Source organism: Hirundo rustica, chromosome 6, assembly GCF_015227805.2.
Source record: "Hirundo rustica isolate bHirRus1 chromosome 6, bHirRus1.pri.v3, whole genome shotgun sequence".
Classification (NCBI taxonomy): domain Eukaryota; kingdom Metazoa; phylum Chordata; class Aves; order Passeriformes; family Hirundinidae; genus Hirundo; species Hirundo rustica.
The window spans coordinates 46656670-46673793 of NC_053455.1; the positions used below are offsets into that span (position 1 = coordinate 46656670).

The 17124-nt window shown below is 43.8% G+C and overlaps 1 protein-coding gene across 1 annotated transcript in view; it reads left to right on the plus strand.

Annotated features, from left to right (window-relative positions):
• Positions 1–17124, plus strand: part of MUC2 (mucin 2, oligomeric mucus/gel-forming) — a 60627-nt gene that overhangs the window by 19071 nt on the left and 24432 nt on the right. Inside the window, exons 24-38 of the mRNA XM_040065955.2 lie at positions 125–281; positions 1403–1531; positions 3376–3526; positions 4220–4263; positions 4839–5039; positions 5386–5415; positions 5782–6216; positions 6804–6974; positions 8041–8226; positions 9416–10051; positions 10704–10928; positions 11998–12165; positions 13261–13491; positions 14599–14736; positions 15866–16090. Coding sequence (XP_039921889.1) covers positions 125–281; positions 1403–1531; positions 3376–3526; positions 4220–4263; positions 4839–5039; positions 5386–5415; positions 5782–6216; positions 6804–6974; positions 8041–8226; positions 9416–10051; positions 10704–10928; positions 11998–12165; positions 13261–13491; positions 14599–14736; positions 15866–16090 — 3127 coding nt within the window. The remainder of the gene's footprint in view (positions 1–124; positions 282–1402; positions 1532–3375; positions 3527–4219; positions 4264–4838; positions 5040–5385; positions 5416–5781; positions 6217–6803; positions 6975–8040; positions 8227–9415; positions 10052–10703; positions 10929–11997; positions 12166–13260; positions 13492–14598; positions 14737–15865; positions 16091–17124) is intronic.

Genomic DNA, 17124 nt, shown 5'->3' on the forward strand with positions numbered 1-17124 from the left:
TGGTAACTCTTAGACACAGTCTCATTCCTTCCCAGCTCAATTCCCATACATCAAGAGTTCTCAAATGTACTTGTTTGAAAACTAATTTGGAGATGAACTGGGGCATTATTTCTTTCCCTGACAGGTGAACCCACTTCCTTTCTATGAAGCTTGTGTTCATGATGCCTGCTCTTGTGACAGTGGTGGAGACTGCGAGTGCTTTTGCTCTGCAGTTGCAGCATATGCGCAAGAGTGCATCAAGGCTGAGGCCTGTGTTTTCTGGAGAACTCCTGATATCTGCCGTGAGTAACAGATAAACACCACTGTATCTTTCTAGCTGCTGTCAGAAAGCCAGTCAAATAAATCATTAGTACTGCAAGGTCATTATCACTGCAAGGTCATGCTGGCTACTTGATGAAATCCTTCCTCAGCATATCAGGGAATGAACAGGGCTAGTAAATTTGTATATTTAACTGCCTTTTGTTCAGCCTCTTCTCTTCTCTTCTCTTCTCTTCTCTTCTCTTCTCTTCTCTTCTCTTCTCTTCTCTTCTCTTCTCTTCTCTTCTCTTCTCATCTCATCTCATCTCATCTCATCCCTTCTCATCTCATCTCATCTCATCTCGTCTCTCAGTTCTATAAATTAATCAGAATTTAATTTTAGCAAAATGTAGCACTACCCTGCTTTAGCACTGAACCTAATCAGTTTTATGTATATTAAGCAGTGTCCATTAGAGGTGCTAGTACTCATACCAGTACACCGTCAATTAATGGAAAGTAGCATTTAAATTAATATTACCCAAAAACCACTCAAATAAAAATTTTGAGATTCTAAGTGGCAGAAATATACAATTTTTTAATTTAAAAAATTCATTCAGATTCAGAATTTGGGCTGATTGGAGCTTTTAAGTATAAGAAGCCAGTCAACCAATAATGATAAGTTTTATTCAGCTCGGATTTATAAGTTAATAAAAAGCTTTTTCCTTTGTCTCTGGTCATCTAAGCTGAATTTAGGTTGTATTCATAATGGCTCATATGCTTCCTCTTGGACTTTCAGCCTACGTAATACAGCAAGATGGAACTATTTTGTATAAAATGGAAAAAAAAATAGGAGTTTGCTAGTAGCTACAGAAGAAAAATACTCTCAGAAATATACGTTTAATTTTAAACTAAAATAATTTTTGAAAAATATTTTTTCTTTATGATATGAAGCATTTTTACCCAGTGGCTTGAATATTTTAAATTTAAATCTTGGCCACCAGTGTTTTGATGTTTAAGCAGAGTAGCAGAAAGTCCGGGTCTTGTGCCTCAAGACAAATCTGGCTAGCTTAACTTGTAGATTGATTTGGCTTGTACTTTTAAAGGCTTGCTCAGAACTGCATTCTGGCAACCTTGTTTATAATCAGCTTCTCTCTTTTCTCATTAGCGATATTCTGTGACTACTACAACCCTCGCAATGAGTGTGACTGGCACTATGAGCCTTGTGGCAGTAATATCACAACCTGCAAGATGATCAATAATGTCAGCACCAACTTTACTGTACCACTACTGGAAGGTAATAAATTAGCCATTTTATATTGTGTTTTGTATAGCTTTGTTCAGATATCTTTTAATACTTTTAATACTTTTAATATCTTTTAATATGGACTAGTCAGTCAATTTGAAGAGATGTTCCTAAATCTTGCTATGTTGAGTTCACCTTCAGTCTTACATAAATGTTTCCTATAATGTAATTTATTATTTATCAACATCATGGGTGATAGTTACATTGCTGTCAGCCACAAATCTAGGTGTCTGCTTAGATAATATCCTGAAACATGCATTATTACTACATCATGGTTATGTTGAATCCCATGTGAAAGTATTTCAAAAGCAGGAAAATCTTTGATATGGCAAAGAACCAAGTCACTGATAGTTGGGGTTTTTTAACCTTATCATTTTTGATGTACCAGATAATCTTGCCTTTACTAGATTAGTGTGCAACATTCACCTACATTTACACTGGAAAATATCTTTTATAGCAGACACACTGATGCTGCTATATATTTGATTCATAATGGAGATTCTGTTTCCTTTGTAGATGAGATATTAGTAGGTGACAGTCCTTGCGGTTGTTAATGGAACAGGAATTTCACATTTAAAGGACTGCAATGATCCAAGAATGTGAAAGACTTTACAAGTATCTTCTGGTTTGCCACATGGTAGAGCTGGAGAAAAAAAAAGCTGTATTTTTAGCCATAAAGTCCTTTTGGTGTGGACTGGAAGCACTTATCTCCAGTTTAGGGATTGGCAAGAAATGCCTTGAGTTTGACTTTTCTTCCAACTGCCTGTAAAAAAATTAAAAGAAAGAAAACAAACAAACCAAAACTCAAGAGAAACAAAACAAAATACCATGAAAAACCCTGATAAAAAAATTAACAAAAATCCCTAATCAAAATATTTTTTAGAAATCCAGCAAATCTCTGTGTTTTAAAATGAATTGTCTTGTATTACTAGAAAGATTTGGGAAGTGTAAGAAGGCAGATTATTAAATATCCAATTATCTTTCTGATTTTTTTGTTGTTGTTTAACTTCAATAGAAATATAGAGTACGTCTATTTTTATTAGGACATCTTAAGTACAGTCTGGCAGTGTAAAGTGACTTTTAAGTACCACTTTTAAGACAGTTAATTACATGGTGCTTCAGTGTAAAGGGTATTTAGAACTCCAGTACAGTATAAAGAGCGCTTTGTGTCATTAACAATTGGACTTAGTAAGTAAGAGGTTATTTGGAGGAAGGAGAAACAATAATAATGACAGAATTATATTTTTAAGTGTATTTACATGAAAAATGGAATGAGAATTGACAGCCAATTAATCCCTTGCAGTGAAGTTTGGATCACTGCCCAAGGGTATGGAAAAACACAGATAAATTATCTGTTTGAGGCAGAGATACGTGGTGCATTCAAAGAATATAAACAAGGTCTAATGTTCCAAGAAATGTAGTGAAAATCCTGTTTGTTAATAAATCTGCTTCCATATCCCTCACAAAAGTATTATTGATATAGTGATCTATACAAAAATTGGAGTGTTTCTTTTTCTGAAAATTACTAGCTGCCCATAGAAATGAGTATAAATTAGGGATTTCTCTAAGGTATGGAACAAAGAAAAAGAATCTTCACTAGTTTTCATAAAAGAAGCTCTTACTTAATCCTCCTCATCCTGGTATTATCAATGAGAACTGCTGAAGTTTTTTGGAAAGACTAACTGTCCAGAGTTTGATTTGAATGGGAAGTTGTAGATTTCTTTCACTATGCTTGATCCAGTGAGAATAATTTGCCTTCAGAAGGTAACATATCACTGAGTTAATGTTTTGTACTTTTTCTTCATCCTGTACTCTGTTCTACCTGTCACCAATAGGTTGTTACCCCAGATGCCCTAAGGACAAGCCTATTTATAATGAAGAGACAAAGGAATGTGTGACTGAAGATCAGTGTGGATGTTACCTGGAGGATGGAACCCATGTACCCCCCGGGCAAGAAGTACCCACAAAAGAAAACTGTACAATATGGTATATAAAAGTTGCTTGCAGCATTTCAGGAAATAATTTGTATATGCTGAGTCCCTCATTTGCTTTACTTGGCCTCAAACTTCAGCTGATGAGCTGATATATTCTTGCATTTCAAAATTTTCCAAACCCATAATAATACAGATTTCAGGTTAGTGGTGTTATTATCATAAGTATATTAGCAAATTCACTAATTATACCTGTCAACTGTCATAAATTATATAATGAAACCTGGGTGAACTTCTAAAACAACCTTTCGATTCTCATGACTCTTTGGATATAGAGGGGTTACTCTGCCTTGCATTCTCACTTAAAACTGGGACTTCAAAATCACTGTAATCTGAAATACTCTTGCCCTGAAAGAGATAGTTGAGACCCAGCTGTTTGCTTAGAGTGTTAGAAATGACAGCCCTTCCATCTCTGGCTCTGTGTGGTGACCGGAGAATAACCTGATCTAGCTGTAGGTTCACTCTGCAAAACAGTTGTTATTGCAGTATTGCAAATTGCAATTGTACTGAAAGCGGTGACTTAGTTTGAAAGAAAAATGGTAGGCAATACTAGAAAAATACCAGAAAAATATCCAGTAGTGTGAATGAAGATCAAGTAACAAATATCTATGTTTCTGTGCTCTTGACTCTGGTAATGGGTGTCATAAAACATCAGCAACATTTTAATTTGTGAAAATTTTTCTTTTAGTGTCTGTGTCCCATCAGGATCCATACAGTGTAAACCAGTCCCAGGTAAATAGCATTTGGGTTTTTCCGGAAACAAAAAGAAAAAAAAAAAATAAATGCATAGAACTGCTCTGTCTGATTCTACAAAATAATTACTTAGAATAATTCTTTCCAGTGCTAGTGAAAGTTGTGACTAAAGAAAATTTGGCAGCATTTTCATAGAACCTTGCTGTTAGTACTTCTGGTTCAACCTTTTTCTCATGGCTCTTCAGTCTTTCTCCCCATGTCCCATATCCAAACTAATGGATTTTACTATGAGTTTGCACTTCCTGAACATGTAGTTATTAATAGAAAAGTGCCAGATAGAAAATTGCAACTATTATTTCTCTCAGAACATTTTTAAACCTACTTTCTAAATCTTTTATTCAGGCATTTTATTCAGGACTTGATTAAGTTTGTTCTAGTTTTGCTTTAAATGTAAAGATAAATTAGCACAATATAGTAGATCTAAGCTCTAGGTACAGCTCTGAAAATCATGCATGACTCATGTACATGCTCTCTTGTCCTTAAGTATTTTCCCTCTACCTCTTACAAGGTAGTAGAAAAATTGCACAGTTGCACAAAAAAGCTCTTTCTTCCAGGTTGCCCTTGTGTCATCAATGGAACAAGTTATGAAGTGGGTTCTACTGTGGGACAAGTACAGGATGGCGACATATGTATAACATACATTTGTGCAGAAAATGGTTCTGTAGTTCCTGGTGAAGTCTATCCTTGTCCAACGTCTTCACCTACAACCATTTCAACCTCCTTCCCTTCCAGTACTCTTACCACCACCACCACAGGTAAACAATCAAAACAGATGTGATCTAAAAATTATTTTCTTTAAGGAAAATATTTTAAATATAGAATGTACAATTATATAGGATTATAGTTGACACAGAGCAATATTTATGGATTGTTTTATCACACCACACTAAGAAAGACTTTTAACATTTTGAGTTGGTTTATTTCTCATGAAAGAAATTTTAAGTATAAATTTACAGGGTGCCTTCCTATTTCTGAAAAAAAAACATGTTGGCTTTTCAGTATCCTAATGGGATAGTAGAAATAATGTTAGGAGCATCAGCAAAAAAATACTATTATATTTATTTTGGAATGATAGAGTAATCTCTTTTTATTTTATTTCAGTTTCCACTACAAGCCATCCAGTAACTACAAGTAAGTTATAAATACAAAACAAGGTTAAAAATGTCAAAGGAATATTTAAAGAAAGAGTAAATTAAAGATAATCAATAATCAATGAAAAATATATATTTTAAACAAAAAATTAATTTTTTTTTAATAATTTCGAAAGTGACATTAGTATATAGAGAAGCACCTTTAAAGGCTTCAGCTTGGTGATTTTATTTTGATGCAAAACATCCAGTTTAAAGACCTGATAATATAGAACCAATTTTAGAACTCTTTTCTTTGGTAAGATAACAAATTGCAATGCAGTCCTCTAGTCCTTAATGGAAGAAAATAAAAAATGGATCTTCTCAGGATGTTCTCTGTAAAGTCTGAAATCTCTGTCTTTTTTTGCAGCTCCATGCTTTGGACTAATCTGTGATTGGACTGAGTGGTTTGATGTTAGTAAACCTGATGAAGGTAGTGGTGACTATGAAACATATGATGAAATTAGAAAACATGGATTCAAAATCTGTACAGCTCCTGAAAAAATTGAATGCAGGGCTACGGAAAAACCTGATGTGAGCTTAGAAGAACTTGGTCAGAAAGTAGAGTGTGATGTTAAATATGGGCTAATCTGTAAAAATGATGAGCAAGATGTAACTATGTGGCAACTTTGCTATAATTATGAAATCAGAGTAAACTGTTGTGAGTGGCAAGAAATTCCTTGTGAGCCTGGAATTACACCAACTCCAACTTCAACCACCACCAAGGCAACAATACTCAGCACCATTACAACCACGACTCCAACAGAAATTACCACCGTGCCCGTGCATGTCCATTCCACGACAAGTGAGTACACACTATTAGTCCCCACTCCAGTAACTTCAACATCTACAAGTATTTAACAGAAAAATATTCTGCAATCTTACTTTGCCTTTGGAGAAATAAGGGGTTATTGGCTACTAAAGTCAGGTCACAATCATAGAAGACATTGATCTGCACAGAAGTCTTACTTAGGAAGGCTTGGACTTTTAAGTTTCTGCTGGAGACAATATTCCCAGAAGGACCTGCTGTGTGAGAAAAGAGTAGGCATGCTTCAAACTCCTGTTCCTAGAGGCATTTTCTGGGTGGGGCTTCACAGGCTTCCATCTTCAAGCTGACATGGTCTTTCCTTTTGTGAGAAGCATCTTCCAGCAGCATACTGAATCTCTTCACTAGGAAAAGAGGGCCATGACCCTCTGTGTGCATGGATGTTGAGGATTTTGCTTTCTGGGGCCAGAAAGGAAAGGCTGGTGCTTTGACCTTTGCAGTGCTAAGTGCGGGCTGACCTCTCTAGCTCTGTGCCAGCTGCCTCACGCACAACTTCTTTCAGTTCACATTGGGTTCCACTCATGCATTTGTGCCTTTGTTTTCTCTGTCCCTGCTGTTTCTAACAGGTACACCTCCACCCACACCGAGCACACCAGAATTGATGACTCCCTCCACACCAGTGACTCCCAGCCCTCCGAGCACAACAACCACTGTTACTGGATCACCAACACCCACCTCAACTACTTCAAGCACATCCTCACCAAAGCCAACATACACCACCACCCTACCAACTCCAGGTACTTCTCTGGACTGTTCTCTGATGTGTTCCTTTGCTGCGTGAGAAATGAAGGTGCCTTAGCGCCTCCTTTAGTGTGTCTCCATGGGAGCTTGGAGGAATTACTGTTCATCCCCTGAAGTGCCCCGTGCTCAAAGCTGGCCTTTTGACTGGCTGGTTTAGAAGAACAAGCATTTAAGTGTCCTAAAGTTAAGGTTTTGGCTTCTGTGACTCAAAAGCCTCCCGGAAGAAATTTCATGCTGGTGCCCAGCTTAGACAGATGCTGAACTGTTGGAAATTCTTGATTTTCTTCCTGTTGGACCTTGTCCTTCAGCTGGCAAGAATGTAGTCACTGGACCCATGCACAAAGACCAATTGGAGTGGGGCTTTAGTCTGTGACACTCTCATTCTAGGAAGAGCTAGGAAGACTTTCTTCCCTTTTTCATCCTCCTTTGGCATGTTAGTGCAAGTGGATGCCAATGGTCCTAGATCTTAGAAGCAAGAATTACACTGGGAGACTTTTGGAAAGTGTTTTGCAATGAAGAATTGAAAAAGTGAACTGTAGCCTTTTGCTGATGATGTCTGCTGGAACTCTGGGAAGATCTTCATCAGGCTGACATTCCACCAGAGGGAAATTTCATGACAGTCAGGCAGGAACTTACTTCTCTTTACACTTCCACCTCTGACCATGGATTCAACACACAGCTCTAACTCCAGGGTTTTCTTGTGTTCTGGAAAGAAGGTAGAGATAGAAGGCCCCAGGCAAATTAAAAGCTTTACTCCTCCTCATCCCTTCCCTAATGGCAGGTCTCTCTGATTTGGTGAGAAGCACCTTCCACAACCAACTCCAGTCTCATAGCTAGGAGAGGAGGGACGTCACCCTTTCTCTGCATGGATGTCAAGAAGTCTTCTTTCTGGGGCCAGAAAGGGGGGTGCTGGTGTTAGGGACCTTTGTTGTGATAAGGGTGGGCTCACCCCTCTGGGTATGGGGCAGATGCCTCATACATGTCTTCTGTTCAGTTCACATTGTGTCCCACTCATGCATTTGTGCCTTTGTCTGTTTTCTCTGCCCCTGCTCTTTCTAACAGGCACACCAAGCACAACATCCCATACACCAGAATTGCCAACCTCTTCCACGTCACCTGAGACGCCCACCACCACTACCACCACCACCACCACCACCACCACCACCACTACCACCAGCACCAGCACCAGCACCAGACCTACGATGACAACAACGACTGTTTCAACACCAACCATCCCAACTCCTGGACGTATGTTCCAAAACCAAATAATTTCTGCTGAAAACCCTCTGCATCTGACTCCAGTATCAACAAATAATTCTCTAGCTCTGCTGTCGTTCCTGGCCTTGCTGTGGGAGTAGTGAAGGTCCATGAGCACCTCCATTGGTGGCTCTGGATGGCATCAGGGATAGGTGTAACTTCTGGGCATCCCAGGAAAAGTCCTGTGCCCAAACTGGTCTTTGGGGTGGCTGTTAAAAGGAACAGGATGTTAAAAGGATGTAGAGGTCCTTGGGAGAAGGTCTTGTCGTTCCCAACTCAACAGTGGTCCAAGGAGGTATTTTGTGCTTGTGCCCAGTTTAGACAGCTACTGACGTGATGGGAATGTTGCTTTTGCTGCTTATTGGACTTTGTCCTTCAGCTGTCCAGAATGCAGTCACTGGCCCCAAGATGTGCCGTTGGAGTGGGGCTAAAGTTTGCGGCAGTGGCATTTCAGGCTCTCTTTGGGCACAGCTGTGCAGACCTTCTTCCCTTTCTCCCCTGTTTTGTCTCTGTGGCCATTGCTGCTACTTACCAGCTGTTTGGGCTGTATTAAGCTTCCACGGCTTTTGATGGCAGAGTTTGGGGAATGGTTTCAGAGTGCAGATTGCCCCTTTGGACAGACACAAGCTCTAGGCAGCTGGATTCTACCAGCGTTCCTGTTGGTGCTTGTCTCTGGCAATCTGTGTGCTGCTGGGAAGCAGCGGAGGCTTTGTCAGCAGTCTATGTCCTGTGCCTGCTTTCCCTGTGGTTGGGTGCCTTCCCAGAGGTTGGTTTCTCCATGAGAGAGTGAGGTGGTGTGTGTGTGTGGCCCAAGAAGCTGAAAGAGTGGCAGGAGTCTCTGCTTAGTCCTACTCTGCCTCCTGTGTGAGTCTTATGTGACTGTTTTTGCACACGAGAGTCCATCCAAAGCAATGAGACCCAACTGTGGGGGGACACACTTAACTCATCAGCGCCTGTGTCCCAATTTGGGCCTGGAGTGGTTTGTAGGGCCAAGGAGGGAGGCCTGGCCACACCACACTGAGCTTTCTTATGGCCAGTGTTGGCTGAGTGCAGTAGCAGTCTGATGGGCATCATTGCTTGCAGGGCATGCCCAGAGCACCACCTGTGTGAGAGCTGGTGCCCTGCGTTGTTGTGTTTGTCCTGTCTGTTTCTAATTGTCCGTTTTGTTGTTGCCTCCCAGCGTGTGAGTGCGAATGGTCGGACTGGATCGATATGACCTACCCAGATGGTTCTGACAGGAACAGTGGTGACTACGAAACCTTTGAGAACATTTGGAAGAACAACCCGTCCTGGGAGTGTGCGAAAGTTGAGAACATTTCATGCCGAGCAGAGAAATTCCCTAACACTTCCATTGCAGATTTAGGGCAGAAAGTGGAATGTAATGTTAACGTAGGGCTCATCTGTAACAACAAAGATCAGCAGCTAGGAGGTATAATACCGATGCCAGTCTGCCTCAACTACGAGATCAGTGTCTGCTGCACACCTAACAAACCAGAGTGTCTTCCAACTCCAAGCACGCCGAGCACCCCAAGCACCACAAGCACCACAAGTTCCACAGCTTCATCCACAACGAGCAGTGTGTCCCCTCCAATATCAACAACTGCTCCACCAACAACAGCAGGGGAGACTTCCAGCAGTACCACCCCTACCCCCACCACTACCACCACCACCACCACAAGACCACCCAGCACCACCACCAGCAGCAGCAACACCTCACAGATAACACCTACTGTTCCTGTCTCAACAACACCCATTTCAACTACTTCGAGCACATCCACGGCCACACCAACATACACCACCACTACCCAAACTCTAGGTACTTCTCTGATCTGTGCTCTCGTGTGTTTCCTTGCTGTGCGGAATTGAAGGTGTGAGCACCTCCATTTGTGCCTCTGTATGGGATCTGAGATTGGATCTGAGATGCTGTGTATCCCCTGAAATGGTGTTTGCCCAAAGGTCTCCCTTGGGCTGGTTGTTTCAGAAGGAACAAGGATACAGGGATCGATGTCCTGCTCTCCTGTGGAGACATTGTTCCCCTTAGTACTGTGCATACATCCCTCCCTGACCACAGATTCCCATCTCAGCTCTTACTCCATGAGTTAGCGAGGTCTTTAGGTAATGAGGCAGAGTTAGAAAGCCTCCAGTCGATGAAAAGCATTACTCCTTCTCCTCTCTTCCTTATTGGTCGATCTCTCTGATCCGGGGAGAAACACCTTCCAGCACCATTTCCAGGCTCTTAGCTAGGAGAGGAGAGTCATGACCTTCTCTGTGCATGAATGTCAAGGATTCTGCTTTCTGGGGCCAGAAAGAGAGGGCTGGTGCCAGGGACCTTTGCTGTGCTAGGGGTGGGCTGATCTCTCTAGCTCTGTGCCAGATGCCCCATGTGCAGCTTCTGTTCAGTTCACATTGTGTCCCACTGACGCCTTTGTGCCTTTGTCTGTTTTCTCTGTCCCTGCTGTTTCTAACAGGCACAACTCCATCCACACCGAGCACACCAGAAATGCCTCCTACTCCCACGCCAACAACACCTGGAACTCCCATCACCACTGCCAGCACCACGATGCCCCCCAACACCACCACCAGCATCAGCACCCCTAGCACAACGACTGTTACTGGCTCACCAACAACCTCCTCGACTTCTTCAAGCACATCCACACCCATACCCGAATATACAACCACCCTACCAACTCCAGGTACTTCTGCCTTGTCTGATCTTGTATCCCCTTGTTTTGGGAGTAATGAAGATCTGTTAGCACCTCCATTTGTATGGAATTGGGGATGGGTGTAACAGCTGTGCATCCCATGAAATGCACTTTGCCCAAAGCAGGGACTTGGGCTGGCTGTTTCAGAAGTGATAAGAATTCAGGGGTCCTTGTGAGAAGCTCTTGGCTGGCTTCCATTAATCAACAAGCATCTAAGAAGGTATTTCATGCTGGTACTCCTGCTGGTCTTAGAGAGATGCTAAATTGATGGGAACTCTTGTGTTCTTTTTGTGCCTTGTCCTTCATCTGTCAATAACGTACCCACTGGACTTAAGATGTGAAATTGCAGTGGGGATTACTCTAGTGGCACTGTAATTTCAGGTGCTTTCTGGGAAAAAAATGTGCAGACTTCTTTCAGTGTCTTCTCCTTTGTAATGGCAGTGCTAGTGGATGCCAGTGTATATAGATGTAGGAAGCAAGGATTTCTGTGACGGGCTTTTGGGAACAGTTTTACACTGCAGACTGTCACTTCCTCTGAAGCGTGGTCTTTGGCTAATGAGATTCACTAATCTTCTTGAAAGGCCTTCAGAGGGCTGACATTGAATCAGTGGAACTCTTATGACAATGAGGCAGGATTCCTGTGTGTGCTTCATTCTCAAACCACACATTCCCCCTCAGCTCTTGCCCCAGGATTTAGTGAGGTGTTCAGGTAATGAAGCAGAGATAGAAGGCCCCAGCCAGATCGAAAGCATTGTTCCTCCTCATCTCTGACCTATTGGTAGGTTTCTCTGATTTGGTGAGAAGCTCCTTCCATCTCTATCCCCAGTCTCTTCACTAGGCAGAGAGGGAGATGACCTTCTCTATGCATGGATTTCACAGTCTCCTTTCTGAGGCTGGAAAGGAAAGGCTGGTGGTCGGGACCTTTGCTGTGTTGGGGGTGGGCTGATCTCTCTAGCTCTGTGCCAGATGCCCCATGGGCAGCTTCTGTTCAGTTCACATTGTGTCCCACTCATGCATTTGTGCCTTTTTCTGTTTTCTCTGTCCCTGCTCTTTCTAACAGGCACACCTCCATTCACACCGAGCACACCAAAATCAACAACCATTCCCTCATCACCGGAGACTCCCAGCACCACCACCACCAGCCCTCCGAGCACAACAACTTCAACAACAACAACAACAACAACAACAACCGTTACTGGATCACCAACAAGCATCTCAACTCCAGGAAGTATGTTCCTAGCAGTAGTAATTCTCACCAAATTCCCCAGCCATCTGTCTACACAACCATCAAATAATTTTTTGGTTCTGTTGCCATTTCTGGCCTTGTGCCATGAGTACTGAAGGTCTGAGAGTACCTTCATTTGTGCCTCTGGATGGGATCTGGGATGGGCATAACTTCTGGGCATCCTAGGAAATGTCATATGCCCAAAGCTGACCTTTTGGTCTGACTCTTTCAGAATTTACAATTATATAGGGGGCTTGGGGAGAAGGTTATGGCTTCCCTGCCTCAGCAGTGCTCCAAGGAGGTATTTCATCCTGGTGCCTCATGTTATACAGATTCTTAACTAACGGAAATCTTGCTTTTTACCACTGCTGCTCCTAATCCTTCAGCTGGCCAGAATGTAGTCACTGGACCCATGGAGTGCAATTAGAGTGGGTCTTGGTCTTGTGACGCTTGCATTTCAGGCTCTATGTGGGCACAGCTGTGTATAGTTTCCCACCTTCCTCCTCCTACTTACTCTTTTACTGCTAATGGTGTTCAACTACTATAGATGTAAGAGGGAAGGATTCTTCTGCCAGGCTTTCTGGAATGGTTTCAGTCTGCATACAATCCTTTGCTGTGAACTGTGGTCTTTGGCTCATCAGATCTACTAGTATGCTGGGAAACCCTTTATCAGGCTGACATTGGACAATCACATGAGAAACAGGCAGGAAAATATTCCTGTGCAGGCATCCTTCCCTTACCACCCATTCTCATCTCAGGTCTCGCTCCAGTGTTTAGTGAGATGTTCAGGTAACGAGGCAGAGTTAGAAAGCCCCAGCAAGTTTGAAAGCATTACTGCTCCTCATTTCTCCGGCAATATTCCCAGTCTCCTAGCTAGGAGAGGAGGGCCATGACCCTTTCTGTGCATGGATGTCAAGGAGTCTTCTTTCTGGGCCCAGAAAGGAAGGGCTGGTCCTGGGACTTTTGCTGTGCTAAGGCTGGGCTGACCTGTCTGTCTGTGGCTGCTGCCTCATGCACAGCTTCAGTTCAGTTGACATTGAATCCCACTGATGCCTTTGTGCCTTTGTCTGTTTTCTCTGTCCCTGCTGTTTCTAACAGGCACACCGGAGAAGACCCCAAACACAGCATTCACTACACCAGAAACGTCAACCATTCCCGAGGTACTGGAGACTTCCACCAGCACTGCCAGCACCACAATGCCCCCCAGCACCAGCACCAGCATGAGCACCCCCAGCACGACAACTGTTACTGGATCACCAACACCCGCTACAACTACTCCAATCACATCCACGCCCATACCAACATACACCACCACCACCGCAACTCCAGGTACTTCTACATTTTGTGCTTTCGCGTGTTCCCCTGCTGTTGGAGTGATGCAGGTTCGTAAGCACCTCTTTTTGCTCATCCTTCTACTGGCTATAATGGAATCACTGGAGCTGTGGAGTTCAGTTGGAGTGGGGCTTGGTCTAGTGGCAGTGGCATATCAGGCTCTGTTTGGACACAGCTGTGTTTTTTCCCTTTCGCCTTCTCTTTTGTCTTGTCAGTGCTAACAGTTGTCAGTTGTAATAGATGTTGGAATGAAGGATTCTCCTGCCAGGCTTTTGGGAACAATTTCTCTCTGCAGATTGCCGCTTGCTGTGACTGTGGCCTTTGCTGAGATTCACTAGTGCCCAGGGAAGTTGTTCATCAGGCCTTCATTGCACCACAGGGATATCACATGATGATCAGGCAGGAATATATTCATGGAATCAGTTGTGTTGGAAAAGATCTCTGAGACTGTCATGTGCAACCTTTGCCTGAACATCACCAAGTCAATGAGATCATGGCACTAAGTACTATTTCCAATTCTGTCTTAAAGGCCAAGAAACACTGTGGCTCTGCCACCTTCTCGGGCAGTGCATTGCAGTTGTCTAATCATTTGTTTTCTGGAGAAATTCCTCCTAATATCCAACTTAAACCTCCCCTGGCACAACTTGAGACTATGTCCTCCTGTCCCGTCCTGTTAGTGCTCTTGTTCCCGGGCATGCTTCCTACCCTTACCAGAACTTCCCATATCAGCTCTTACCAAAGGATTTAGTCAGAGGTTCTAGGTAATGAAGCAGAGATAGAAGCCTTAGCCAGATTGACAGCATTGCTCCTCCTCATTTTTGACCTATTGGTAGGTTTCCCTGATTTGGTGAGAAGCTCCTTCCAGCACTATCCCCAGTACCTTCACCAGGCAAAGAGGGACATGACCCTGTCATGGATTTCACAGTCTCCTTCTGGCGCCAGAAAGGAAGGGCTGGTGCTGGGACTTTTGCTGTGCTAAGCGTGGGCTGACCTCTCTCAGTCTCTGCCAGCTGCCCCATGTGCAGCTCCTGTTCAGTTCACATTGTGTCCCACTGATGCATTTGTGCCTTTGTCTGTTTTCCCTGTCCCTGCTGTTTCTAACAGGCACACCTCCATCCACACTGAGCACACCGAAATCAACAACCATTCCCTCACCACCGGAGACTCGCACCACCACTACCAGCCCTCCGAGCACAACAACCACTGTTCCTGGACCAACAACAACCATCTCAACTCCTGGAAGTATGTTCCCAAAAACAATTGTTCTTTCTCACCAAAAACCCCTCTGCTCCAGGAGCAGAACTGACAATTCTCTGGTTCTGTTGTCGTTTATGGCCTTGCTGTGGGAGTAGTGAGGGTCCATGAACACCTCCATATGCGTCTCTAGATGGGATCAAGGATGGGCGCAACTTTTGGGAATCCCAGGAAAATATCCTGGGGCCAAATCTGGCCCTTGGGCTGCTATTTCATAAAGAACAAGGATTTAGATGTTCTTGGGGGAAGGTCTTGTCCTTCCTGAGTCAACAGTGCTCCAAGGAGGTATTTCATGTGACTGCCCAGCTTAGGCAGATACTGAACCAATGGGTAACTTTGCTTTTGCAGCTGTCGGACCATGTTCTTCAGCTGTGCAGAATGTAGTTGCTGGACACATGGGGAGCAATTGCAGTGGGACTTGGTCTTGTAGCAGTGGCATTTCAGGCTGTGTTTGGCCTCAGCCCTTTCTCCTCCTCGTATGCCCTCTCAGTGTTAGTGGTTGTTAGCTGTTAGACATGTAAGAAGGCAGGAGTCTCTTGCCAGCCTTTGAGGGAACAGTTTCACTCTGCAGATTGCCTGTTGCTGTGAACTTCTGGTCTTTGGCTGACACTTCACCTGGTGAGATCCACTAGTGCCCAGGGAAGCCCTGCGTCTGGCTGACATTGAAATACAAGGGGAAACACATGCCAATCAGGCAGGAACCTACTCCTGGGCATGCTTTCTTCCCTGTCCCCAGCTTCCACTCATATCTCCTATTCCATGAATTAGTGAGGTGTTCAAGTAATGAGGCAGAGATAGAAAGCTCCAGCTAGATCCAAAGCATTGCTCTTCCTCATCTCTTACCTCTTAGCAGGTCTCTCTGATTTTGTGAGAAGCACCTTCCAGTACCATCCTCACTCTCTTCACTAGGAGAGGAGGGCCATAAATGTCAAGGATTCTGCTTTCTGGGGCCAGAAAGGGAGGGCTGGTGCCAGGGACCTTTGCTGTGCTAGGGGTGGGCTGATCTCTCTAGCTCTGTGCCAGATGCCCCATGTGCAGCTTCTGTTCAGTTCACATTGTGTCCCACTGACACCTTTGTGCCTTTGTCTGTTTTCTCTGTCCCTGCTGTTTCTAACAGGCACACCTCCATCCACACCGAGCACACCAGAAATGCCTCCTACTCCCACGCCGACAACACCTGGAACTCCCATCACCACTGCCAGCACCACGATGCCCCCCAACACCACCACCAGCATCAGCACCCCTAGCACAACGACTGTTACTGGCTCACCAACAACCTCCTCGACTTCTTCAAGCACATCCACACCCATACCCGAATATACAACCACCCTACCAACTCCAGGTACTTCTGCCTTGTCTGATCTTGTATCCCCTTGTTTTGGGAGTAATGAAGATCTGTTAGCACCTCCATTTGTATGGAATTGGGGATGGGTGTAACAGCTGTGCATCCCATGAAATGCACTTTGCCCAAAGCAGGGACTTGGGCTGGCTGTTTCAGAAGTGATAAGAATTCAGGGGTCCTTGTGAGAAGCTCTTGGCTGGCTTCCATTAATCAACAAGCATCTAAGAAGGTATTTCATGCTGGTACTCCTGCTGGTCTTAGAGAGATGCTAAATTGATGGGAACTCTTGTGTTCTTTTTGTGCCTTGTCCTTCATCTGTCAATAACGTACCCACTGGACTTAAGATGTGAAATTGCAGTGGGGATTACTCTAGTGGCACTGTAATTTCAGGTGCTTTCTGGGAAAAAAAATGTGCAGACTTCTTTCAGTGTCTTCTCCTTTGTAATGGCAGTGCTAGTGGATGCCAGTGTATATAGATGTAGGAAGCAAGGATTTCTGTGACGGGCTTTTGGGAACAGTTTTACACTGCAGACTGTCACTTCCTCTGAAGCGTGGTCTTTGGCTAATGAGATTCACTAATCTTCTTGAAAGGCCTTCAGAGGGCTGACATTGAATCAGTGGAACTCTTATGACAATGAGGCAGGATTCCTGTGTGTGCTTCATTCTCAAACCACACATTCCCCCTCAGCTCTTGCCCCAGGATTTAGTGAGGTGTTCAGGTAATGAAGCAGAGATAGAAGGCCCCAGCCAGATTGAAAGCATTACTAATCCTCATCTCTTGCTGGGTCTTTCTGATTTTCTCAGGAGCATTTTCCAGAAACATCCCCAGTCTCTTCCAATGAAGGGAGGGACATCACCATTTCTGGTGTGAATGTCAAGAATCTGGTTTTCTGGGGCCAGAAAGGGGGGTGCTGGTGTTAGGGACCTTTGTTGTGATAAGGGTGGGCTCACCCCTCTGGGTATGGGGCAGATGCCTCATACATGGCTTCTGTTCAGTTCACATCGTGTCCCACTCATGCATTTGTGCCTTTGTC